At 42.1% G+C, this 26,658-nt stretch overlaps 1 protein-coding gene and 1 long non-coding RNA gene across 3 annotated transcripts in view; one reads left to right on the forward strand and one right to left on the reverse strand.

Annotated features, from left to right (window-relative positions):
- Positions 1 to 18,095, reverse strand: part of RHOJ (ras homolog family member J) — a 127,612-nt gene extending 109,517 nt beyond the window's left edge. The window contains exon 1 of one of the 2 annotated variants that reach the window (XM_075531580.1): positions 17,328 to 18,095. In XM_075531580.1, coding sequence (XP_075387695.1) covers positions 17,328 to 17,505 — 178 coding nt within the window. In that variant the 5' untranslated portion in view covers positions 17,506 to 18,095. The remainder of the gene's footprint in view (positions 1 to 17,327) is intronic. The other variant, XM_075531581.1, reaches the window with a different exon arrangement.
- A 31-nt stretch (positions 18,096 to 18,126) lies between these two features.
- Positions 18,127 to 20,296, forward strand: LOC142426091 (uncharacterized). The gene is made up of 2 exons (XR_012779724.1): positions 18,127 to 18,394; positions 20,034 to 20,296. It is a non-coding gene; the product is annotated as an uncharacterized LOC142426091 (long non-coding RNA).
- Positions 20,297 to 26,658: the final 6,362 nt, after the last annotated feature.

The raw sequence follows: 26,658 nt of genomic DNA on the forward strand, positions 1-26,658 counted from the left end.
CCCTTGGAGTTGTAGGCAGTCTTAGGTCTAAGTTCTCTCTAATGAAATGCACCCATAAGCATTTTGCATGCCGTACACTCCCATGCCCTCCCTTCTCCATACTGTTCCAACTTCCACTGTTTACATAGAAAGCTCGAGCAGCTCTAGTCTAGTGGATAATCGATACCAAGAAGAAAAAGGTGACCCCTGAATGACTACATGGGGCAGAGCCATCTCACCGACGTGAATGTCTGCCCCTGCCTGTTACATGAGCATGAATGATTTCCAATAGTTGAGCCATTGCATGGTTGAATTTATTTGTTCCAACATACGTAGCCTGACTTAGTTGTGTCATCATCATTACAGAGACCTAACGAAGGTGTGCTGTTGACTTAGCAGTTAGTGGTAGGTGGCGAGCAAGTAAAACAAGCTTGAAAACCAAAGCTTTCGGTGGCAAAATTTGCTAAAGCTAGCAATGGTAAGCACAGCGTCTACTCGGCCTGCAGCACCAGAGGGAAAGCTGGGTAACACCAGCATGTGAAAGTATGCTAACTGGTACTTAGCTGTTCTTAGCAAGGTGTCAGAAGAGAAGAACCAAATTATTGTTGTCAATCTTTAAAAAAACCAACTCATAACTTGGTAGAGCACAGATTTTAAGCGCCTCTTGTTGGAAAAATTGACTGTCTTTGGCTCTCATAAGTAGAAGATATGACTTTAAGACTTCTCTGTTAAAAACAAAAAAATAACTCTATATTTAGGCAATACAATCTAGGGTGTTGTCTTCTCATTGAAGACTACTATTTTATATGGCCTCCAGGTAGCTATTATTAATTTGAGAGAGAAAGACTTTGACTGGTAGAGTAGGTAAGTAAAACATATCGGAGAATTTTGACTAGGAAAGGCAGACGTTAAATTTTGGATGTGGTCACTGGCACATGGTTCTCATGGAAGCCTTGTAAGACTTTGAGGAACTCATACTTCCAAAGAAATCCAGCGTCTGGAACAAAAATGCTTGTAATTGTAAAATAATCCAAAGCCCTCAAAGTTGCACAAACAAGAATTAAAGAGTGAAGGCTGTGCAGGCCCCAATAAAGGCCTATTTTCCAAGGTGCAAGTCAGATAAGCTATAGAGAAAAATGGGCAAGGAATACGAATCCATCGAAGGGCAAAGCCAGGGAGAGTAGGCAACAATAGACAAAGGAATCAGAGTACACACCAGTGCTAATTTAGAAACCTTCCTTCCTCTGGCAGGGCAGGGGCTCTTCCTAAAGACTTCCACCAAGATTATGTGATTGCTATGTGTCACCTGTGTTCCCCTTTTCTGAATGGGGGTGTACATTGTTATTGATCCTGTCCCTGCTCCACCATTGTGTAAAGGGTGTGCATGTATGGATTTTTTGAACAATGAAGAATTACATCTAGAACAATAGAGAAGGCTGTACATCACCTGCAGATGTTGCAAGGACTAGAGGGGATGCTAGATTGTCCCCTCTTTGGGAAAAGTGCTTTCCATTTGGAAAAAGGTATACCAAAATATTTTTTGGCCATAGGATCTGGTCAACACAGAGAGATTACTAGCTTCCATTAAAATCCATTCTTCCCATGGATAAATAAACATGGGTAAAGATGCATCACGGAATATTATGCAACATTAAAAAATAATGGTAAATCTATGAAAGAACTCATAACATGCAGGAACCTTGAGTCATTACACTGGATGAAATTAGTCCATTGTAAAAAGACAAGCTATTAGATAAGACCACTATTATAAAAAGTTAAAGAAATATTTTCACACTAAAATAAATATCATTTGATGGTTAATGTCTGGAGGCAGAGGCAGGCAGGGAAGTCTCAGACTGGAGTGCATCCAAGTATTAAATTCCATGAAGGGAAAGACAATCTAAAGAGAGCGAGAGGTTGGTAAAAAATATTGGAGGCAGGGGAAAACACTGGGAGGTTTGCAAATTTTTATATGCATATTTATCTTTGCTTCAAATATATCCACAAACTTGGTAGAGCAGACAGGGGGCAAAGTTATAGAAATTTCTTTGACAATCACCTTGGAGGAATAAGTTGCTGGGCCTGTGGGAGTAGGTCTGTAGTTTTAGGGACCCCAAGGTCAATTGACATAACATAGTTCACAAAAACAATATTCTACATCCTACTTAGGTAAGTAGTGGCTAAAGTCTTAAAAGTTCAAGATCAGCTCATTAAAGTTCAGCTACTAGTCTTCTATCCATATGGAGGAAAGAAGAATGATGAAATTAAAAAGATTTATAGAAACAATTAGTCCAATGGGCTAATGTATCATGCCTACATTAGCCTGCACCACACCAAGACCAGAAGAACTAGATGGTGCCAGGTTACTACTACCAACTACTCTAAAAAGGATCACATTAAACGGTCCTGGAGAGAGTGAGTGAAAAATGGTGACTTAAATGGAGTTGAGCTTGTGGTCGGGCAGCCTTTGGGATCTTCATTAAGAAGAAATGACTGCAAAAGTCTAATCATTTGACTTTGGAATGTATGAGGTATGAAGGTAGGGAAAGTGGAAGTCATCAAAAATGAAAGGGAACTCATGGCGATTGATATGCTAGGTACTAGTGAGCTGAAATATACCGGCATTGGCCTCTTTGAGTCAGAACATGGTTTACTATGCTGGGATTGACACAATCAAGAGTAAGGACATTACGCTCATAGTCAAAAAGGACAGTTCAAGATCTGTCTTGAAGTTACAGTGCTGTCTGTCGAGGAAATCCAATTAATACAAATATTATTCAAATTTATGCACGAATCACAAAAGCTAGTAATGAAGAAATGGAAGGATTCCACCAATAACCTCAGGCTGAAATTAATCAAACATTCAATTAATATGTATTAATAAAGATTGGCGAATGGAATACAAGAGTTGGAAAGAAAGAGGAAGGAACAGGAATTGGAAAATATAGTCTTGGTGACAGAAATGAAGCTGGATATCACATGATAGAATTTTGCAAGAACAATGACTTGTTCACAGAAAACACCCTTTTTCCAGCAACACAAAAGGTAACTAACTATACACATGGACTTCTCCAGATGGAACACATGGAAATCAAATTGACTATGCCAGTGGATAAATTCAATACTAGCAGCTAAAATCACGCCAGGGGCTGATTGTGGAATAGAACATTAATTGCCCATACGTAAGTTCAGGCTGAAGCTGAAGAAAATGAAAGCAAATCTACAGGAGCCAAAATATGACTTTGAGTCTATCCCACCTGAATTTGGAGACCATCTCAAGAACAGATATGACGTGTTGAATATTAATGACAGAAGACCTGATGAGCGGTGGGAGGACATCAAAATCATCATTCATGAAGAAAGCAAAAGGTCATTTAAATGCCAGGAAAGAAAGAAAAGATCAGCTTGAATATAAGAAGAGACTCTGAGACTTGCTGTTAATTGTAGAGTATCTAAGGCAAATGAAAGAAATGATGAATTCAAAGAGCTGAACAGAATTTTTCAAAGGGCATCTCAAGAAGACAAAGTAAAAAATATAATGAAATGTTCAAAGACCTAGAGTTAGTTAACCAAAAAGGAAGGACATGCCAAGATATTGTAAACAAAAAGAACTCAAGAAAAAATGCAGGCTTTGAGTTGTAATATTGAAATTTCATGTGAGCAAAATATTGAATGATGTAGGAAGCACAAAAGACAATGGAAAGAATACACAGAGTCATTGAACAAAAAGAACTAATTGCTCATTCCACCATCTCAGATGGTAGCATATGAACAAGAACCAATAGACTGAAGGAAGTAGATCAAGCAGCACTGAAGACAGTAGCCAAAAACAAGGCTCCAGGAACTGATGTTTCTCCAGGAGTGTAAATGTTTCCACAAACGGATGAAACACTGGAAGCACTCACTCATCTATGCCAGGAAATTTGGAAGACAGACACTTGGCTAACTGATGGGAAGAGGTTCATATTTGTGCCTGTTCCAAATAAAGGTGACCCCAGAGAATTCTCAAATTATAGGACAATATTATTGATATCGTATACAACTAAAATACGCTGAAGGTCAGCCAACAGTTGCTGCAATATACTGACGGGGAGCTGCCTGAGGTTCAGGCCTGATTCAGAAGAGGATGTGGAACAAAGGACATCTTTGCTGGTGTCAGATGGCTCTTGCCTGAAAGCAGAAAATACCAGAAAGAGGTTTACCTTTGTTTTATTGACCATGCAAAGGCACTAGACTGTTGGGATCCTAACAAACTGTGCATAGCCTTGCCCAGAATGGGACTGAGAACACTTCATGTGCACATGTGGAAGTTGTACATAGCTCTAGCACCAGTTGTAACACAGAACCAGAGCCTACTGCATGGTTTAAATTCAGGAAAGGTGTGTATCAAGGTTGTATTCTTTCACCATACTTATTGAATCTATATTCTGAGAAAATCATCGGAGAATCTGTATTATATGAAGAAGAATGTGTATGAGGATTGGAGGAAGGCTTATTAACACCCGTGATATGTGTATGATACAACCTTACTTGTTGAAATGAGGAGGACTTGAAGCACTTGCCAATGAAGATCAAGGGTAGCAGCCTTCGGTATGGATGACAACTCGCTGTAAAGAAGACCCAAATCCGCACAGCTGGACTGATAGCAAACATCATGATAGGGAGATGAAGCTGATGTTGCCAAGGATTTTGTCTTGCTTGTATCCCCAATCAATGTTCGTGGAAGCAGCAGTCAAGAGATCAAATGGTGTATTTCATTGGGCAAATCTTTTATACCAGACCTCTTTAAAGCGTTGACAAGGAAGGAGGTTGCTTTCAGAACTAAGGTGCATTTAACCCAAGCCAACGGTATTTCAATCGCCTCATATGTAGGTTTAAGTTGGCCATTGAATAAACAAAACCAGGGAAGAATTGATGCATTTGAATGGTGGTGCTGGTGAAGAGTGCTGAAAGTACCATGGAAGGCCCATAGGATGAATGAATCTGTTTTGAAAGAAGTACATGTGGAGTGCTCCTGAGAGGTAAAGATGGTGAGAGGTCATATCATGTTCTTTGGACTTGTTGCCAAGAGACAGCAGTCTCTGGAGGAGGCCAGCAAGCTGGTAAATGGAGGGACAGTGAAAAAGAGGAAGGCCTTCAATGAGATGGACCGACACCGGGACTGCAACAATGGGCTCAAGTATGGGAATAATTGTGAGGATGGTGTCGGATCAAGCAGTGTCTTGTTGTTTTGAGCATAGGGTAGCTATCGGTCAGAACCAACTTGATGGCACCGAACAATAGCAACCCTTATTGCCATAGAGTTGGTTCTGACTCGTAGCAACTCTGGTGGTCATGATATAACTGCCTCTGTGAGTCTGTGGCTCTGTGTTGGAGTAGAAAGCCTCGTCTTTCACCCACAGAGTGGCTGGTGATTTCCAACTGCTGGCCTTGCAGTTAGCAGCCCAACGTGTAACCACTACACCACCAGGGTTTCTCTAATTTACAATAGAAAGTTGACAACAATAAAAATTAATCTTTTGCCCATGTATATCTGGGAACTCCACTCTGCCCCCCACCCTTCCTTTAAGTCAGGTATGGCCTTATGATTAAGTTATTTCCTATGGAGCGTGGCTGGAAATGATCGCTCTTGCCCTCAAGCTCCTTCACATTCTTTCCCATTAGGTTGGTAGGATGCAGACACCTATGAAATTTTAGGAGATGTCAGGGTCACATGATAAAAGAAACCTGGGCCCACAAATGATGACATTAAGGACATCAACCCACTGCCTTAAATCCATACCCAAGAGCATAACATGAGTGAGGTAGTTAGTTCATTGTGTCAACCTGGCTGATAAACACATGTGGGGTTAACTGAGGGGCGGAGGGATAAATGGCTCAGTGAGCCTTGCCTTTCTAGTTCTCGGGTCTCTTGCTTTCTGATGGTCGGACCAGGATGCAGCTGCCTTAGCCAGTTCCCTGCTTTAGCTGGCAACGCTCACTTCCTGCAAAACATCCCTGAGAAGAAGCCACATGGACCTACCCCGATGCAGCCCTGGGTGCTGGAGCACCGGTGTAGAGACCCCTGCTGGTTCTGAGATGCTTATACATTCACTGATTTGGCTTTCCTCCTGCAGTCAGCATCATCACGTCTGTTTTGTGAGATGGAGGTGGACTTTGTGGATTGGTGTTGGACCTATGGGTTAATGTTGGACTGGTAGGCTTGGGCAGCACTGGGTTATCTTGATGCATACTTAAGATTTATATAAAACCTTCTCTCTTTTTAAAAACTCTCTCTTATACATGAGTTTCTGTGGATTTGTTTCTCTAAAGCACCCAGACTAACACAATGAGCAAAGATATCTTAATTCCTAACGTGGTTGAATCTATTTGTTATGCTTAGTACATCCTAACTTATATACCGTTATTATTTTTTTCAGTATACTCAGGTATAGACATATGAACTGCTTGTATTGTTTGTCCACTGTTCTCCATTGAGAGCTATTTGACCTTGGATAAATTGATTAACATTTGTACCTTGATCTTTACGTCAGTAAAATTGAGAAAATGATACTTTAGGATTACAGTGAGGAGACAATTAGTAATAAAAGAAAAATGCTTCAGGTATGCCAGGAGCAGGCTGCTATTGAGTTGTCAGTGAGCTGGCTCCAGCGGATAGTGACCCATCTATGACGGAGCCCGGGTCTTGAAGCAGTTCAAACCAGTGCAGTCACAGAGGACTCAGCGAAATTGGCGCAGACGGAAATTTATGGTACCTGGTTGTGTCAGAACAGTAACAGGAATGGGAAACCTTATAGGTCAAAGTTTTGGCATGGAAGACTTGGAAGTGTTGTTGTGAGCACTCTCAAGTCTGATGTGGAAAACTGGATAATTGCCAGAACTGTGGAACATGACACACATTCAGAGCAGCATGGGTGGAGAGCACCTTTAAGCTCAGCACTATGGGTTTTGCTTCTGTCTGACAGGAGATTTGGTTACTCTATAACACAGTGGTTCTCAACTTTCCAAATACCACCACCCTTTAACAATTCCTCATGTTGTGGTGACCCCCCCCCCTAAACATCAAGTTATTTTTGTTGCTACTTCATCACTGTACTTTGCTACTGTTATGAATCAGGTGGCCCTTGTGAAAGGGTCATTCAGTTCCCAAAGGGGTCTCGACCCACAGGTTGAGAACCGCTGCACAAATGTTGCCCTTGGTTTTTAAAGAGGAATATTTCATTTCTATCAGTGCATTAGCTTATGATTTTACCCATTCCGGTTATTGTTCTGGTACAATCACATTTTACAAATGTGGCCCCTTTCTGGTTTCCTTCAGCAGCCAGGATTGAACGGGATAGAATGAGTCTGAAGTTCTGAACAGAACAAAATGGTGCCACGCTTTGGGCTCTGTCTGCATGGTCCTTGCTGTGATTGCGCACCATGTTTTGGCACTGACCTTCTATTTGACCAACCATAAGATCCTTTCCTAGCAATTGTTCTTTTCCAAGGACATGCCGGAAACAAGCAGGCCAAAGTCTCTCCATCCTCACTGCTAAGGAGCATTCTGGTCAGATGGCTTTCTTCTAAGATCGATTTGTTTGTTCTTCTGTCAGTCCAGGGTACATTCAATATTCCTCCCCAACACCGCAGTTTGAAACATGGCAATCGTCATACAAATGCATAGTAATTGCCATTAGCACATATTCTACTGCATTGCAGTTTCATAATGAAGACCACCGCATTGCTTGTGGAGTCACACAGGACCATAAGGAAATTCATACTGAGATTGAGAATAAAGAATAGCACAGGTAATAAAGTGTATTATAGAACTAAGAAGATTAAAAAAATCTCTGCGTGGATGCAAATGAATGAATCAGGTATGTGTTTCATGCCATTTGAAAACATCCGAAAGTTGGTAGACTCCAGTCTTTGGGACTAGTCAATGCCAGGCCACTCTGTAGCTAAGGGTTAGTCTCTATTGGATTGAAGATGTGGTATTTCTTGGGCTACGTTGTATAAGGAAATTAACTGTATGAATGAACTGTATGCTGACTAGCCCACGAGACTAGATTTTTGTTTATGGAAAAGAAAACTTTCAGTCAAATCCTGTATCTCTGTAGAAAGGGTCAAGCCTCCATAGATTCTTGTAGCCTTTGTGTCCAGGGTTGATGAGAGACACAGCATCTGTTTAATTTCTTATCCTTCATTGAGAGACATTATGATTGTTGCCCACCTCTTGGTCCCTCTGTAGAATGGGCAATTACATCCAAATACAGAGATGTTCAATTTTTAATTACATGTTTAATTTTAATGAGTCATCTCTGGACCAAAATTTTCTATATACCCCCTAAACAGAGCAGAATTTTGTCAGAATAACTCTGATCAATGTTATCCCAGAAATGAAATAATATTAACCAGAATCCCAAATTCAATAGACTGTAAGTTAATAAAATTTATGAAATCCTTTTGGCTGGGGCAATGAAAGGAACCAAGCTGTGTGGTACTAAAGTTTTTCTCACCGCGAGTTTGACTACTGAGGGCTGAATTGGCCACAATCCTTGGCTTGTCAGCTAACGTTGGAGTGCAGGAAGGTCAGAGTCTACAGAAACAGTTTCCCCCCAGTGGCATTTCTTGTGCTCTCTGGCAAGCACAATTCACCAAAGCAAAGTCACTGCCATCCAGTGGATTCTGACTAAAAGCAACCCTCTAGTAGGCAAGAGATCTAACTACAAATTTACCCATTGAATTGGATAAATCTTCTGTACTAAACTTTTTAAAGTGTGGAAAAGCCAGGATGTTGCCGTAAGGACGAAGGTGCACCTGGCCCAGACACGCCATTTTCAGTCGCCTCACATGCACGTGCAAGTTGGACGAGTGAAGGGATATTGATTCATTTGAATTAGGGCACTGGCGAGAAATATTGAAAGTACCACATTCTGCCAAAAAACCAAAAAGGCTGTCTTGGAAGCAGACAGATGCTCCTCAGAGGCACTGATGGTGAGACTTCATCTTATGTCCTTTGGCCATGTTGTCAGGAGAGAGCAGTCCCCGAAGAAGGACAGCATGCATGGTAAAGTCATAGGCCAGAGAAAAAGAGGACGACTTTTGACAAGATGAATGGACACACATGGCTGCACCCACGGGCTCAGACCTGAGAACAGTGTGGGATGATGCAGGACAGGGCGGTGCTTGGTTCCAGTGTACATCAGGGGAGTAGGTGTCTATAAAACTTTTCTTGAGGGAGGGGGGAAAAAAAGAGGACCTGATGCAAGGGGCTTAAGTGGAGAGCAAATGCCTTGAGAATGATTGGGGCAGGGAATGTATGGATGTGCTTTATACAATTGATGTATGTATATGTATGGATTGTGGTAAGAGTTGTATGAGTCCCTAATAAAATGTAAAAGAAGAAAAGAGAAAAAAATGATTAGGGCAAAGACTGTACGGATGTGCTTTATACAATTGATGTATGTATATGTATGAACTGTGAAAAGAATTGTATGAGCCCCAATAAATTGTTAAAATAAAAAAAAACTTTTCTTAATTATTAACAAATCATTTTATTAGAGGCTCTTACAGCTCTTATGAAAACCCATACATCAATTGGATCAAGCACATTTGTGCATACGTTGTACAAATCATCATCATTTTCAAAACATTTTCTTTCTACTTGAGCCCTTGGTATCAGCTCCTCTTTTCCCCCTCCCTCCCCCATGCTCCCACACTCATGGGCCTCTGATGAATTATAATTATTATTATTTTCATATCTTACACCGTCCACTATCTCCCTTTGCCCATGTTTCTGTTGTTCATTCCCCTGGGGTGTGTTATACCTTGATCATTGTAGTAGGTAGGTTCCCTTTTTCTCCCCACTTCACCCCCCACTTTCCCTACATTCATGGTATTGCTGCTCTCATTAGTGTTTCCGACGGGGTTATCTTTCCAGGATTCCATGTGTCAAGAGCTCTTATCTGTACCAGTGTACATGCTGTGGTCGAGCTGGATTTGTCAGGTATAACTGGGGTCATGATGTGGGGGGGGGCATTAAAGAACTAGAGGAATGTTGTGTGTTTCATCGGTGCTATGCTGCACACTGTCTGACTTGTTTCTTCCCTGTGATTCCTTAGTGAAGGAATGTCCAATTGTCCATAGATGGGTTTTGGGTCACCTCTCTGACCCCCCATCATTTTCATTAATATATTTGTTTGTTTTGGGTCTTTTGATGCCTGATACCTGATACCATTGACCTCATGATGACACAGGCTGGTGTACTTCTTCCATGTGGGCTTGTTGCTTCTCTGCTGGATGGCCACTTGTTTACCTTCACCTTTTAAGACTCCAGACACTATTTCTTTTGATAGCTGGGCACCATCAGCTTTCTTCACTACATCTGCTTATGCACCCATTTTGACTTCAGCAATTGTGTGGGGAAGGTGAGCATCACAGAATGCCATATTATTAGAACAAAGTGTTTTTGCTTTGAGGGAGTACTTGAGTAGAGACTCAATGCCTGTCTGCTACCTTAATACTTAATATTTAAATATCTGTACATAGACCTATATCCCTATTAATATATGTATATATTTACATATGTGCATGCCTATATTTTTACCTTTATAAATGTCTTTTGCCACCTAGTTCTTTGCCCTATTTCTTTTTGCTTTCCTCCTGTCCCACTATCATGTTCAACCTTCATTAGACTCTCAGAATTTTTCTTGAATATATTGCACTTGATCAAACCCCACCAGGCATTCTACACCCTCTTCGCCATTGATTTTAGATCTCTTATTGTTCCCTTGTCCCTGGGTTTGTTGGCTCCCTCCTCCCTTTCTCCCACTTCCTCCTTTCTCATGTTTTTTTAAAAAATTAATTAATTTATTTATTTTAACAATTTATTGGGGCTGATACAATTCTTTTCACAGTTCATACATATACATACATCAATTGTATAAAGCACATCTGTACAGTCTTTGCCCTAATCATTTTTTTTCTCTTTTCTTCTTTTACATTTTATTAGGGATTCATACAACTCTTACCACAATCCATACATATACATACATCAATTGTATAAAGCACATCCATACATTCCCTGCCCCAATCATTCTCAAGGTATTTGCTCTCCACTTAAGCCCCTCCTTTCTCATGTTTGCTTGGAGCTCTAGACTGCTTATTTTCTCTTCGGTATTGGTTATCTTGCCTATGTTATATGGATAGACATGAGAAAAATAAGAAAGAAGAAAACAAACGAACAAAAAACCTATAAATAGTTTCAGGTGTCTGCTGACCCTTCTGGTTAACTTTTTAAGTATTGTTGCATTTAGAAGGAAATGAGCGATTCAGTTGGTCCATCTTCTTCTCCTCTTTCACAATCTTCATTTCTTCATTTATATTCAAGATGACTTGTCCCATAGTTCCATGACAGTTGTTTTAGCTTTTATTTTAACTTGCAAAAATGTATCTCTCATCCACTTGCTAGAGACTCTCAGGTGTCTTCAGAAAGAATAAAAGAGAGATACCTGAGTAAATAATCCCAATGTCAAAAAGTGTGTTGCAGTCCTCTATAGACCTGGAACTTTGTTTTTATTCACTCTTGCTGTCTTCTTCCTCCCCCTGAAGATTGGATATACTACTTTATTTTGTCTGTCTTTAAGATTGTTATTGAGTCTACCTTATATCTATCACCATTTAATTTGTTTTTTAAAAAAAAGTTAGAACAGCTTTTGGCTATCTGTAAAAATGATTTTAGTTTATACTTCACTTAGCTGCTGGAGTAACTAGATTCCAGTCCCACCTTCCACAAATTGTGATGATTTCCTATATAGGCAGCCTGGTTTTGCAAATAATGTCAAAGTGAATTTCCAAACTATGTTAGAAAGAGCCAACAATTAAATCAATTTGAATCCAGAATATGATAGACAATAGCAGGCACATCATACACAAGTTTCAAGTCAAAGATCTTATTTTACATGTACATTCTCAGAAACATACAAGCCATAAAACAATCTAATTAGTCAAAAATGACATCTCATTAAACTAAAAACAAAGTCATATCTCTGTGTCACATGTCATATTAAATATTTATTACTAAGGTTTTTATTTTAACCAGTGAAAGATCTGCTACTCAAAGCCAAAGATAAGTCAAGATAGGGTATGATAAGAAACATGTTCCATGATGCATACCTTCCCGACACAATCGCTGAAGACGAATGGGTGCATAAGCAAATGTGATGAAGAAAGCTGATGGTGCCCAGTTATCAAAGATATAGCATCTGGTATCTTAAAGGTTTGCTGGAAAATAAGCAGCCATCTAGCTCAGAAGCACCAAAGCCCACATGGAAGAAGCACACCAGCCTGTGTGACCAAGAGGTGTAGAAGGAACCAGGTATCAGACATCAAAGAACAAAACCATCATATCAGTGGGTACCTACCTGCCCAATATGATCACTGAAGACAAATGTGTGCATAAGCAAATGTGGTGAAGAACGCTGATGGTGCCTGGCTATCAAAATATATAGCATCTGGGGTCTTAAAGGCTTGAAGACAAACAAGCAGCCATGTAGTTCAGAAGCACCAAAGCCCACATGGAAGAAGCACACCAGCCTGGGTGACCATGAGGCGTTGAAGGGATCAGGTATCGGGAATCAAAGAACAAAAAAATCATATTGTTGTAAATGAGGGTGAGTGCAGAGTGGAGACCCAAAACCCATCTGTAGGCAACTGGATACCTCCTTACTGAAGGGTCATAGTGGGGACGCGAGCCAGTCAGGTTGCAGGGTAGCAACGATGAAACATGCAACTTTCCTCTAGTTCTTAAATGCTTCTTCCCCCTAGTATCAAGATCCCAATTCTACTTTAAAAATCTGGCTAGACCAGAGGAGGTACATTGGTACAGATAGGAACTGGAAATACAGGGAATCCAGGACAGATGACCACTTCAGAACCAGTGGTGAGTGTGGTGATACCGGGAGGGTGGAGGGAAGGTGGGGAAGAAAGTGGGAACCGATTATAAGGATCTACATATAACCTCCTCCCTGGGGGATGGACAACAGAAAAGTGGGTGAAGGGAGAAGTCGGACAGTGTAAGATATGACAAAATAATAATAATTTATAAGTTATCAAGGATTCATGAGGGAGGGGGAAAATGAGGAGCTGATACCAAGGGCTCAAGTAGAAAGCAAATATTTTGAGAATGATGATGGCAACAAATGTACAAATGTGTTTGACACAATGGATGTATGTATGGATTGTGATAAAAATTGTTACAAGCCCCCAATAAAAAGATTTAAGAAAAACCAACAAGAAATGTGATTGTTCCATGGTAAGTTGCCAAAGGTCAACAAGTCATTGGGGCAATCGCAGTCATTCATGGAAGGGTGTAGAAATCTGGGCCTCGAGATGTGTTTAAAGTTACACTTGTAAATGACGCGAGTGACTTTTTCTCCTTATACCCCAACTGTCTGCTCTTTAGTCCTAGCCCTCAGACTGATCATTAAAACATTTTAAAATTCAGTTTTAATTGACTAGCTATTGAGAGACCATTATAGACCAGACTGTGTTTTAGAAGCTGGCTATTGGATAATGCATAGGTTGATGTCTTTGACCTCAAGGAGTTTATGTTTCAGTGTTTATATAATTAATTATCTAGATGAACACATATATTATGCCTAGGCTGTTAAAATACTGGGAAGAGAAGTACAGAAGAATAGCAAATAACTCTGTATGTGTAACATAATATTGCTAATTCAAGGTCTATCTGAGGAGGATACGGAGAATGAGTATCAAGCAATCAACCAGAGGATGTGAATCAATGGAGACTAGAAAAGAGCGAAGAGCTGAACACTGAAGAATGCCCACATTTAGCGGCTGGGGGAAGATTGCGGAGGCAGCAAGGGAGGTGGAGAAAAGATTGTTAAGGTGGGGAAATATGGTACCCCAGGGGGCCAGAGAAGAAAGTGACCAACCACAAAACAAGGCTGAAATAAAAAGGTCAATGAAGAGACCAACGGAGAAGACTGAGAAGTGACCATTGGATTTGACACGACAAAGCTCCTTCCCTTAAGGAGCTCGCTGCTGCTGATGGTTGGGAAAAAAGGGAAACATACATTTTCATACAATGATGAAAGCTGAGTTTCAGAGATGCAAACACAAACTTGGGTCTAAACTTACTGTCGTGAGCACTATGCTGTACCTCCAACTATCCTATCACATTGCTGCTTTTCTGCAATGGACACCTATTAATAAACATCTTCAGGGGATCGATTCTCTGTGAGCCGAATGGAAAACTTCTAAAGACTCAGTTTCAGGTTGTCATTTTTAGAAGGAGCCAGTAGGCCCCAGAGATGAGGTAGTGTGTCCAATGGAGAGGAGGGTACTTAGTTATTTTGTATTGATTGTAGATTTTCATATGACTGTGTAAGGACTCGCATTCAACCACCTGCTGGGTGGGAGGGATGAAAGAAGTTAGAGATTCTGTGATGGAGAATATCCTTTTGCTCACAGAAACGATCACTTCATCACAGTCTTAGGTCGGTGGGCCTCCCGTCTTCAATCTCCCCTTCACTGGGATCACATGCGGTGTTTGTGCTTTAAAGAGGTGCCAGAACCAAGGGCTCAAGTAGAAAGAAACTGTTTTGAGATTGATGATTGCAACAAATGTACAATGTGCTTGACACGAGCTCCCTATAAAATGACTTAAAGAAAAGGCGCAGATGTAAATCAAAGCAACAATATTGAGGAATGCCTACTATGTGCAGGCAGTGACAACTGTGATCAAGTCAACTCAAATTCACCACAAACCCCTATGTATCAGAGCAACACCATGCTTCAAAAGGTTTTTAATGAATGATATATTAGATGTAGATTATCAACATTTTCTTATGAGGCACCTCTGGGTAGACTCTACTGAGCCTCTTGGCTAGATGCTAAGCTTATTAACTGTTTGTTACATCCATGCAAAATGTCTATGATTCAATCTACACCCATTTCCCTCTCCCAACCCTCCCCCCCACCCCCACCCCCAAAACCCAAAGTCAAAACAACAAACAAAACTTACTGACAATCAAGTCTATTCTGACTCATAATGACCTTCTTGGACAAAGTTGAATTGTTCCCTAGGGTTTCCCAGGCTTTGAATCTTTCCTGGAGCAGAAAGCATCATCTGTCTTTCAATGTGGGTGGTGAGTTCAAACTGCCAACTTTGTGGCAAGCAGCCCGACTCATAACCCACTATGCAAAGCAGCCAACCCTTCAAGATGTTTTGATGTTCAAGCAACAGCGAGTATGTACATAATTGAAATAAAAAATAAATTGGTCTAATGGGAATATAACTTTTGTTCTAAATTTATTTACTTTCAAATATATTTTTCTTTCTTTCTTTGGTTTTTAATAAGTTGCCTTTATCTGTAAAGATGGTTTCCTCTGTTTCTTCTCAACACATGCTCTGCAACTGGTTGTCCCAACTGGTAGAGATTCGGAAACAGTTTTCATAATCCGTTGAAGCCTCTTCTTGGAACAGATTAAGGTTCCCACTTTCATTAAGGGTTTATGAAATGAGGTGTACCTGCTACATTTCTCATTGGCGACAGGAAGCTGGTCTAATGTAAATGATCTGTGCTAAAATGTTTTTAAGTTAAGAATTGGAGTAAGTTCCTTAATGCATATGTGATTCACTAATTAAAAAAATCATTTTATTGGGGATTTGTACAACTCTTATCACCATCCATCCATCCATCCATTGTGTCGAGCACATTTGTACACTTGTTGCCATCATTAGTCTCAAAACATTTGCTTTCTACTTAAGTCCTTGGTGTCAGCTCCTCATTTCCCCCTCCTTCCTGCTCCCCTCCCTATGAACCCTTGATAATTTGTAAATTATTATTCTTTTGTCATGTCTTACACTGACCGATGTCTCCCTTCACCCACTTTTCTGTTGTCTGTCCCTCTGGGAAGGGGTTATATGTAGTTTGGGATCGATTTTCCTTTTCTTAATTCACTTATTTTATAATTAGTCCCGCCCCCCTCAAAATCAAAGTCTACTTGTTCTTTTCTCTATGCTGTTCTCATTAAAATATCCTTCTGTGAGAATGGCCATCATATTTTCAGAAAATCTTAAAGTAGTCAGCGTTTAAATTTGCTCAGAACTTCTGAAAATACAGAGAAAACCTGCTGGGAAATGGATATTATTCTCAGTGCAGGGTTCCCCCTGCTCTATAGGAGCATTATAAATCATGCAAATGCCAGTGGAGGAGGGGATTCTGTTGCTTGTTTAGCTCTGGAAAAGAAGTTACTTCCTATCTAAAGAGGATTTCAAATAGCCACATAGCAAACCAAGCACTCACAGGTTTCCTGTGGGCCCTTTGCCCTTGGCTAAAGCTGATTCAAAGCCAAAGCAAAGGAAGAGAAAATGTCCTCGTCAAAAGTCTCAAACTTCAGATAATTCACCGCGCCGATCACTCTGTTCAAAAAGCGGGAACCCCTTTTCGGCTAGTGCATGCTTGAAGAGTTTCCTTAGCTGGTCTTTGAGGAACTTAATCAGATTTGTTTGGGGAGTTAGGAGGAAAAGTAAGACTCCAAACAGACTGGCCCAGAGAGTGCTAGCGGGCTGACAAGTCAATCTCCCCAGTTCAGGAGGCTCAAAAATACAAGTCAGCAGAAAAGAATTAAGTGGGGACTACTGTATCTTAAGTATCATGTTTTGAAATATTTTATGCCTAATTTTGCCTTTTAGGGACATGCTTTGAAAAGATCCAGTTATGGTTGTTATATTTTATCTGTACTTTTTTTTAAATGCACAGATTAAAAGTGTGTGCTTAATTCAAGATTCAAATGGACAGAGGCCTAAAACCTTTTAATTCCCCCCAACCCATCCCCTACTCTCGCCGCCAAACTACAACGCCAGGAAAATGAAAACACTGGATTTACGGCCTCGGTTGTTCTGGGAAAAGGACTGTTCTGATATTTATGACATTTGGTCTTTTCATTTCTGAGTGGCCTGCGGGTGAAGATAGGGAAAGTGGCGAGCCTACTTCTTTCATTTGTTGTGTGTCTAGGAAGTTTTTTTTCTTCCTTTTTGAAGAATTACCCCTCGTTTAAAAAATGTTCACGATAATGATAATAAAGCAATAAAAGGGTAAATGTGGCGCACGTTGAACTAAACTCTCAGAAATCGCTAGGCGTTCTCACATTGACTTCAGGGTGGTGGCCGTGGGGAGTTGCACAACCAGATGCAGAAAGTGTTCTTCTAACCATCCCAGCAAACTCCTGGGCTGTACGTGATGCCCAGGTACCTGGCCGTGCCAGGCCGGCTGCGGGTCACCAGGCCCCCCTGCAGGGGTCACCCAGGTGCGCGCAGGAGCCCCACCTTCCCTTACCTGCGTAGTGGTCAAACACCGTGGGCACGTATTCCTCGGGGAAGGCGTCGTTGGCGTAGCTCATCAGCAGGCAGGTTTTCCCCACGGCGCCGTCACCCACCACGACACACTTCAGCATCTTCTTCTCGTCGCCGCCGCCGCAGGCGCAGCTGCGCTCCTGTCCCTCCTGGCCGTTCATGCCCGCGGCTCCAGCGGCCGAGCCTCCCGCCGCCGCGGCGCGCAGGGCGCCCGGAGCCCGGCTGGCTGGACTTCACGCGGCCGTCCCTGGGCGGCTGGGGCTCCGCGGGCCCCGGCCCAGGCGGCTTGGGGGTGGCCTCCGGCTCACCATCCTGGTCCAGACGGTCACACGCACTCCAGGGGAAGGAGGGCAAGAGCCGGCCCCTTGGCCTTCCCTGGGAGTTAAGCAACCCTCCTTTCCATGGACTTCTAGGGACGTCTGGGCGGTCTGGCAATGCCGGCGGCACCGGGTTGGAGTTTTGCTAAATCGTCCCCATTTCCCACTGCACATCTAACATGGAGGAAAGCCGGGCTGTGTGAGGGAGTGCTCCCCTGGCCTGGCTTCCTCCGGCCCGGCCCGCCGAGTGTCAGGAAATCATGGGTTTCCTGCCTCATTCCATATTAGGATCCGTGGGCTGGGAAGGCTGCAACAATGGGAGCTGTGTGCGCGCGTCTGTCCTGCCGGGGAACGGTGCCAGCACATGGAGTGGGAAGCCCGAGGGTCCCACTGCGGGCTCAGCCCTCTGCCGTCCCGTGGCGTCGCTGCTGTGGGCCGGAGCCTGGGGCTGGCTGGGAACGAGCTGACCGCAGGAGGACACTGGGGACGCCCGTGGGCCACAGCCGCCGCCCCCGAGGGCATGGTTTCAGGGAGCCCGGGCGAGCCACACCAGCAGTTACAGGATAACACATGACATCACCCCTGCCTGAGTCACCAGTTAGAAGCGGTGCACATTGAGAACGGACACGTCCTCGCATACTTGAGCAAGAAACCTGCACAGGCGCGGCCCTGCCTCCAAGAAGGTCCATCGCCCTTCAGAGTGCCGTGGCTTTGAGAGGGACACGGGCTTGGGGTAGGTGTTCCGTAGGCTGCCCTTAACCGTGTGCGGTGGACACACGCACTTTTCTGATTGTAGCCAAGGCGGCACCGTCTTATTGGTCAACAAACATACAGGTGCTTGGCGCACACGCTAACGCTCGTGGAGAGGAAAGCGGGTCGGCGGCTTTGGGGGAAGAGGCAGGACTCAGGCTGGTCCTGCCCCTGCAAGTTTCACCCTGTGATTTCGGTTTCTTCCCTTGGGGCGGCCTGGTTCTCTGTAGTGACAAAGGGGTTGTTGGCAGCTAATTTATTTGTCCACTGGGTCACTCAAAGTGAAGACCCTTTGAAGCTCGACATTTGATTAATGTACTTGGACTTACGAAAAGAAGTCCAACTCTGTAAGTGATTTTGACAAATGGGCCAAGTATTTTTTTGGATGGGAAAACGCTGTTTTTCTTGGACATTTTTGAACTTGAGTTTTAAAAATTCAAATAATCCAATTGCTTTGAGAAAGGGCTTTATTATTTTTGGGGTGTGTGTGTGATGTTTTCTTTTCTCTTCTCTTTTTTTAAATGGGAGATAATTCTTTAATAAGTGGCTATCGACTCCAATTCTACTTTACAAATCCGGCTAATAAGTGGCTATTGACTCCAATTCTACTTTACAAATCTGGCTACACCAGAGCATGTACATGGGTACAGATAAGAGCTGGAAACACAGGGACAGATAAACCCCTCAGGACCAATAATGAGAGTAGCGATACCAGGAGGGTAAGGGGGAGGTGGGGGGAGCAAGGGGGAACTGAACACAAGGATCTACATATAACCCCCACCCAGGGGGATGCACAATAGAAAAGTGGGTGAAGGGAGACATTGGTCAGTGTAAAACATGAAAAAAATTATAAATGATCAAGGGTTCATGAGGAAAAGAGGGTGGGGGAGGGAGAGGAAAAACGAGGAGCTGATAACAAGGCCTCAAGTAGAAAGATGTTTTGAAAACAATGACAACATATGGACAAATGGATAGTGATAAGAGCTTCAGAGCCCCCAATAAAATGATTTAAAGATAAAAGTGGCTATCAATAAAAATATGTAAAACTTGTTATCAAGTTGATTCTGATTCAGGGAGCCCCACGTATTTCAGACTATACGTGTGTTCCATCGGTTTGCATGGTGATACTTTTATGGGTGTAGATCACCAGACCTTTCTTGTACACTGCCAGGTAGATTTGAACCATGGATCTTCTGGCTAATAAGTCAAGTGCAAACCATTAGTGGTGCTCAGGGAGCCTCGTCGTATAGACAGACAGATAGCCATATCCAATATATCACCACTGTGTAATAGATATAGCCCCGCATTTCTTGTTTTTATTATAGGAACATTTACCATCTTATTTAGTGTCCTGATATATTTTTATTCTCTAACATGCTGGTGTTGCAGTCACCTTGTGATACATAAGGTTAACAACCAAGTGGCTAAGTCCCATGATTTGCAGTAACACATCTATCTCTTGTTTACACTGTCTCACTACTGTGTGGTGTTAGCATCAAGCTGGGTGGATGAGGCAACCACACGGAGAACTCTGGGCCAGAGGCAGACATGAAAGAGGTGAAGTAGCACCGGCCCTTGCCCTTTCTGCGGGAAGTAACCCTTGGTTCCTCCTCATTGGCCAGAGCAAGTCGCATGCCTGTGCTTGACGTAGGATCTTACCTGTGTCAAGAGGAGAGAACCGGCGACGCAGTGAACAGCCTTCATGACTACCAGAGATGACTTAACCGAGGCCCGGCTTCCATTGTGCAGGTCGAACCGTTTATGTTTGCTGCCACTCGGAGGCATCCGAAGGTCCCGATGACCGCATGTGACGTGGATATATTTATTTTCATTCACACTATCCGGCATGTCTGGAATATGTAAGAATAAAATTGTAACCTGACAACGTTTTGGTTTCTTTTTTTTTTTTTTAATGGGCTGAGTGTGAAGGGGGCAGCAAAAAGAAATCCATACCAGTAAAGGCATGATTGACAGGCCATGTGAAGAGTCCAACCCTAAAGAAGAACATGATCACTTTGAGCATAAAGTGATCACATAAACTTGGTAGAACTTTGAAGGCCTTCTCTGACTTTGACCTTGCTCCTGGAATCAGGCAGCCTATAGGACATGGCACTCCATTTAAATATAGCCCAATCTTCATGAGGGAGGGGAGTGGGGTGGGAGGGGAAAAATGAGGAGCTGATGCCAGGGGCTTACGTGGAGAGCAAATGTTTTGAGAATGATGAAGGTTATGAATGCATAAAGGATTGTGATAAGAGTTGCATGGGCCCCCAATAAAATGATAAAAAACCATAAAAAAAAAACCCAAAGAAAATGTTCAAAAATTTGGAAAAAAATAGCCCAATCAACTAAGACCTTGTATTCCTTCACTGCACCTGGACCCCAGCTCGCCCAGTGATTGGCTTAGGAGGAAAAAAAACCCTGGGAAATCGGTCTGAGGTGCAACCTTGTCATATCTGTGCACAATCTAGCCCTTGCACTATCAGTCCATATGTATTTGACTCCATGGCCAGATTGCTATGTGGAGTGGAAACTAAGCGAATTGAATGTACACACAAATAAAATTACATTGCCAAACATATGTTCCATTTTTGACAACAATTTAGAAAGCATCTAATTATGGGTCCTCTAACTCAATTGATATATTGGCCAGATTGGATTATATGCAAAGATGGGTTGAGAATGCTGTCCATGTATCTCAAAATAAACATGTACTATTTTTGTTTGCTGCCCCCTAAATCTAATATTTGTGGGGAAACACTTATGGGACTCACCAGCAAAAATGGTAAAATAGTTTTAAAATGTTCACATGACCACGGTTGTCTGGTTAACCCTGCAGTTTGTATTTTCCATGTGAGAATAAGCCTTTTTAAATGTGAAAAGATTAACCTGGAATCTTGAAAATTGTTGTTTTTGCTGGATATCGCTGAATTGACCCCAGCTTGCGGCGACCCTGCAGAATTAAGGGTCTGCCTGACCCTTGAAACGTATGTAACAGCGATGCAGCAAGGTTGGGACAGACCCACGAGGCTGTAGATGCCATGTGGTTACTAATTCTAGTCTGGTCAAGAATACACACCAATTCAAGGCTGGCTGGTATAAATTTAGAAGTGGTATGAAGACTTGCTAAAGTATCCTTTCTTCAGATCCTTGTACTTTGGGCCAGTGGATCATGTAAGTGGTTGAGTGGTGGTTCCCCCACCATTCATTATTTGGTTCGCCTCAAGTACCAAGTTTACACAAACTCACCAGGACCTGGTAAGATCTTGTTGCACGATTTTTTCTGTTTTCTCCCATAGATCTTAAGGCCTTGACTCTCTCTAGGTCTCTCTGCATTTGGCTTCACAAAAATTTCCCCCAAAGCCAGCAGAGCATTTTTGCATAAACGTCTGATCCTTTTATCATTAAAAGAAGTTTTATTGACATGTAATTTGTGTATCATACAGTTCAATAGTTGAGACATATGAAAAAGAGCCGTGTAAGCATTGCAGTACATTTTAGACCATTCTCTTGGTTCTGTGCTCATTGTGAGAACTCCGCATCTTTTGATTGTTTCCAGTACCTGGCTGCGTAGCAGCGCTCAGACTCCCCTCTTGCATCTCCAGCCCTTGAGATTAAAGCTAGAAGGTGTGCAATGCAATGGGACCAGATACTGTGATTCTGGATTAGCCTCTATCTAGGAGGCCGTTTTGACTCACATTTTATGAACTGGGACTCTGCTGTGGTTATAGTGAGTCTATGTTGCCCAGCTGAGCCACAAGCCACCGCCATTCCCAGGGGAGCCCTCTCTGGTCCGTGTGGTTGTTGGGCCTCCAGGGGTGATAGGGCAGTGTAAGTCAGAAGGGATTATCTACTTCTAGGTATCCTCACCCAAATTTCCGTTGGACCTAAACCTTAGGGTCACTTGAGGTGCTACTAATACTGAACAGACTGGCCTGAAGTGAAAACAGCCCCTCGAGGGGGTGAGTTATTGCTATCAGGGATACGCACGTATTTTATTAAAAATGGGTTTTTTCAGGCCACCTGTATTCAGCCTCTCTCAGTTACCTACAACAGTCACATTTTCTTGGATATTATCTTTTTATACCTTCAGAGATGCTTTTCTTTCTCTTGCTTAGATAATTTATTTTCCTTTGGCGGAATCTCTTAGTTTTTCAAGAAGTAGGTTGCTTAGAAATCACAGGCAGATGGGGACTTCCATCTGTCCTGGGACTGGAGAGGCTGATTTGGCCAGTGATGGTAAAGAAGTGTGTGTGTGTGTGTGTGTGTGCGCGTGTGTGTGCGCACACATGTATATGCATGTATATGTGTTTCCTTTGAAGTTCATAATTGCACGGCTTAGCTCTGAACACCAAGTATTGTCCAAACACGGGGGTCCTGTGAGGTGATGTTTTCCCTATGTAGAAATACACAGGTTCGGGATCATTCAAGTTTCTCTCTCTAGGTGGGGTTTTTTCTGGAGGTATTCAAGGCCTCTTTTGCCTTTTAGGTAAAAGACGGTTTAGTCAGAAATGTTCCATTAATTCCTGATCGTCCACAGTGGAGAGTTCGGTTCTGGAAGGTGAAGGTGTTTGAGGTTGAGGTGGTGCGGAGCTACAGGCTCTCCAAGGGGTTGAAGCTGGGATTTCCTGGGAGAAAAAGCCAACTTGGAGTCAATTTGTTAGTGATGTGGTTCCAACAAGACTCAGGTCAATGGACTGTTCATTGTTCAGGTGGGCCGCCCTCACAGGGTCACTGCCACAGCTTGAGGGCCTGTGAGCTCAGGTGCATGGAGGATCTGCTGGGAGTGTGAAAAAGATGGGTTGAATCTTCAACTGCTTCTGGAAAGAGCACCAGGTTTCTCCTGTACGTAGGACACACTATAGTAAGCACACATCTGTCAGTTTGTCACACTGTGGTGGCTTGTGGGTTGCTATGGCACCAAAAGCTTTGTCACCGGCATTTCAAATGCCAGCAGGATCCCCCAAAGCGGACAGGCTTCAGCAGAGCTTCCCGACCAAGAAGAGACGATGAAGAAGTCATAGGCCGTTGGCTTCTGAGGAACTTGCTACTGAAGACTGTGTGCACAGCATCACCCCGTTGTCAGATACTGAAGGACTATGGCATAGAAACAGAATATTATATAATAATATCGGCAGAGGAGCCCCGCAGGCTGGGAGGCACTCAAAATCTGCCTGAGGAAGGGCTGCCCCTCAAGGTGAAGTTGAACACAATGACTCGAATGGAGCAAAAGCCTGGGGCGTGAAGCCTCCGGAACCTTCACTTACTGATGGGGCATGAAGCAGAACGAGAAAAAAATCTGTAAACATCAAACATGAACTGATAACCGGAACTTAGAATGTATGAAATATGAATCTAGGAACAGTGGATGTTTCCAAAATGCAATAGAATGCTTAATGATCGATGTCTTAGGGGTTACTGAGGTGACATAGATGAATGTTCATTATTTTAAATTAGAAAATCATATGGTTTACTATGCTGAGAATGACTCAATCAAGAGAAACAGCTTTACATTCACTGTCAAAAGGACATTGCAAGATCTATCTTGAAGTATAACGCCCTTTGTCATAGGATTATATCTATCCTCATTCAAGGAAATCTAATCAAGATCACGATTATTCAAAATGATGCACCAATCACCAAAGTTGGTGATGAAGAAATTGAAGCATTCTATCACTATCACTATCACTTTTTCCAGTCTGAATTGATCAAGCATGCAAGTAAGATGCATTGATAATTATTGGCAATTGGAATGCAAAAGTTGGAAACAAAGAGAAAGGAGCAGCAGTTAGAAAATGTAGTCTTGGTGATAGAAATAAAGCTGGACATTGTATGATATAAATTTGTAAGACCAATGACGTCTTCATAGAAAATACATTTTTCCCAATGCCACAAATGGAAACTATATACCTGGACTTCTCTAAACGGAATGCACAGAAATCAAATGGACCACATCTCTGGGAAAAGAAAGTGGAGAAGCTAACACCAGACCAGGGGCTGACTGTGGAATAAGACCATCAGTTGCTCATAGGTCGGTTCAGGTTGAAGCTGAAGAAAACCAAAATAGGTCCAAGAGCTGAAATACAGCCTTGCGTCTCCCCCCTTGAATTCTGAGAAATCTCAAGATCAGATTTGCTGCACTGGACCTTAAGGACAGAGACTTAATGAGTTGTGGGGGAAATCTGAAAAACATTATTCATGAAGAAAGCAACATGTCATTAAAGAGACATGAAAGAAAGAAAAGAACAAAGTGGATGTCAGGAGAAACTTTGAAAATTGTTCTTTATTATAAAGCAACTAAAGCAAGTGAACGAAATGATGAAGTCAAAGAGCTGAACAGAAATTCTCAAAGGGTACCCGGAGAAGGTAAAGTAAAATATTATAATGAAATGTGCAAAGACCTGGAGTTAGAAAACAAAAAAGGAATAACATGCTCAATATATTTTAAACTGAAATAACAAGAAAAATTCAAGCCTTGAGTTGCAATTTTGAAAAATTCTGTGGACAAAATATTGAGTGATGCAGGAAGCACCAAAAGATTATGGAAAGTCATCATCCTGCTCCAAAGAATCCACCGATACCCCACATTACAGGAGGCAGTGTATGAGAAAGAACCAATGCGACCGAAGTTCTAGCTGCACTGAAATATTAGCCCCAAACAAGGATCCAGGAAGTGATGAAATAGCAATAGAAACATTTCAACAAGCTGGTGAAGCCCTGGAAGTACTCGTTCATCTATGCCAGGACTGGCCAACTGGCTGGAAGTGATCCGTATTTGTATCCATTCCATTGAAAGGAGGCGCAAGCAGCTTCTCGAATTATAGAACAATATCACGTGGAAGTAACATTTTGCTAAAATCCTTCAACAACGGTTGCAGCAGAACATTGCCAGGGCACTGCCATCCACGCTCAGACTGTGTTCAGAAGAGGATGTGGCACATGGGAAATCATTGCTGACGTCAGATGGCTCATGACTGAAAGCAGAGAAGACAGGAAGATGTTTACTATGCCAAGGCATTTGACTGCGTGGATCATCACACACTATGAACAGCCTGGAGAAGAATGGGAATTCTGGACCACTTCCTTGTGCTCATGTGGACCTTGTACCTGGATCAAGAGGTAGTTGTGTGAACAGAACAAGGCAATACTGCATAGTTTGAAATCAGGAAAGGTGTGCATCAAGGTTGTATTTGATCACCATGTTTACTGATTTTGTATTTGCTGAGAAAATAAACAGAGCAGTTGGATTATATGAAAAGTGGTTTATTAACAACCTGCATATGCAGATGAGACAAATTTTCTTGCTGAAAGTGAGGAGGACTTGAAGCACTTGCTGATGGAGATCAAGGATGCAGCCTTCAGTGTGGATGACAACTCAATGTCAAGAGATCAAAATCCTCACAACTGGACCAATAGGTAACAGCACAATGATGGAGAAAAGATCCAATTGTCAAGGATTTTGATCTTGCTTTGATCCACAATCAATATTCATGGGAGAAGCTGTCAAGACATCAAAAGATTTCATTGGGTAAAGCTGCAGCACAAGACCTTGGCAAAGTGCTGAAAAGCAAGGAGGTTGCTTTGAGGACTAACTTGTGCCATAGGATTTTCAACTGCCTCATAAGCATGGATAAGTTGGACATTGACTATAGAAAACTGGAAAAGTATGAATGCCTTTGGATTATGGTGCTGGCTAAAAATTTTGAAATTGCCATGGACTGCCCAAAGAACAACAACAAAATATGTATACTTTTGGAAGAAGTATACTTTGCCTTTGACCTGGTTTTTAAAGATTTTCTATGCTTTTTTTCCATATTAGGGATTATCTCTATTGTATGTAGCTTCCTCGAATCTTTGTTATGTATTTTTTCTATGTTTTTTGGTATATGAAACCCAGGTTAGATGAACATTAGAGACAGCAACTAGAATAAAGGTTCCAGGGTGGATGGGGTGGGGGTAGCTGATATCAAAGATTTCAAGAAGGAAGAAAATGTTCTGAGATTTATTTTGGTAGCAATTGCACAATACTGCACGATGTGATTGAATAATACTACTTATATATTTATTATTCATATAATGTACTGAGAAATTTAAAGGTATCAATAATAGTAGAGACCAGGGGAGTCTGCATATGCAAGGAGACATTTTGATTGATATGATTGGATTAAATAAAAAATGAATCTTCCCCCAAAGCTTACAGATTACCAACTAGTTCCTTGTTCATGACATGCCAAATGCATAGAGCAA

Source organism: Tenrec ecaudatus, chromosome 14 (assembly GCF_050624435.1).
Source record: "Tenrec ecaudatus isolate mTenEca1 chromosome 14, mTenEca1.hap1, whole genome shotgun sequence".
NCBI classification, from domain to species: Eukaryota; Metazoa; Chordata; class Mammalia; order Afrosoricida; family Tenrecidae; genus Tenrec; species Tenrec ecaudatus.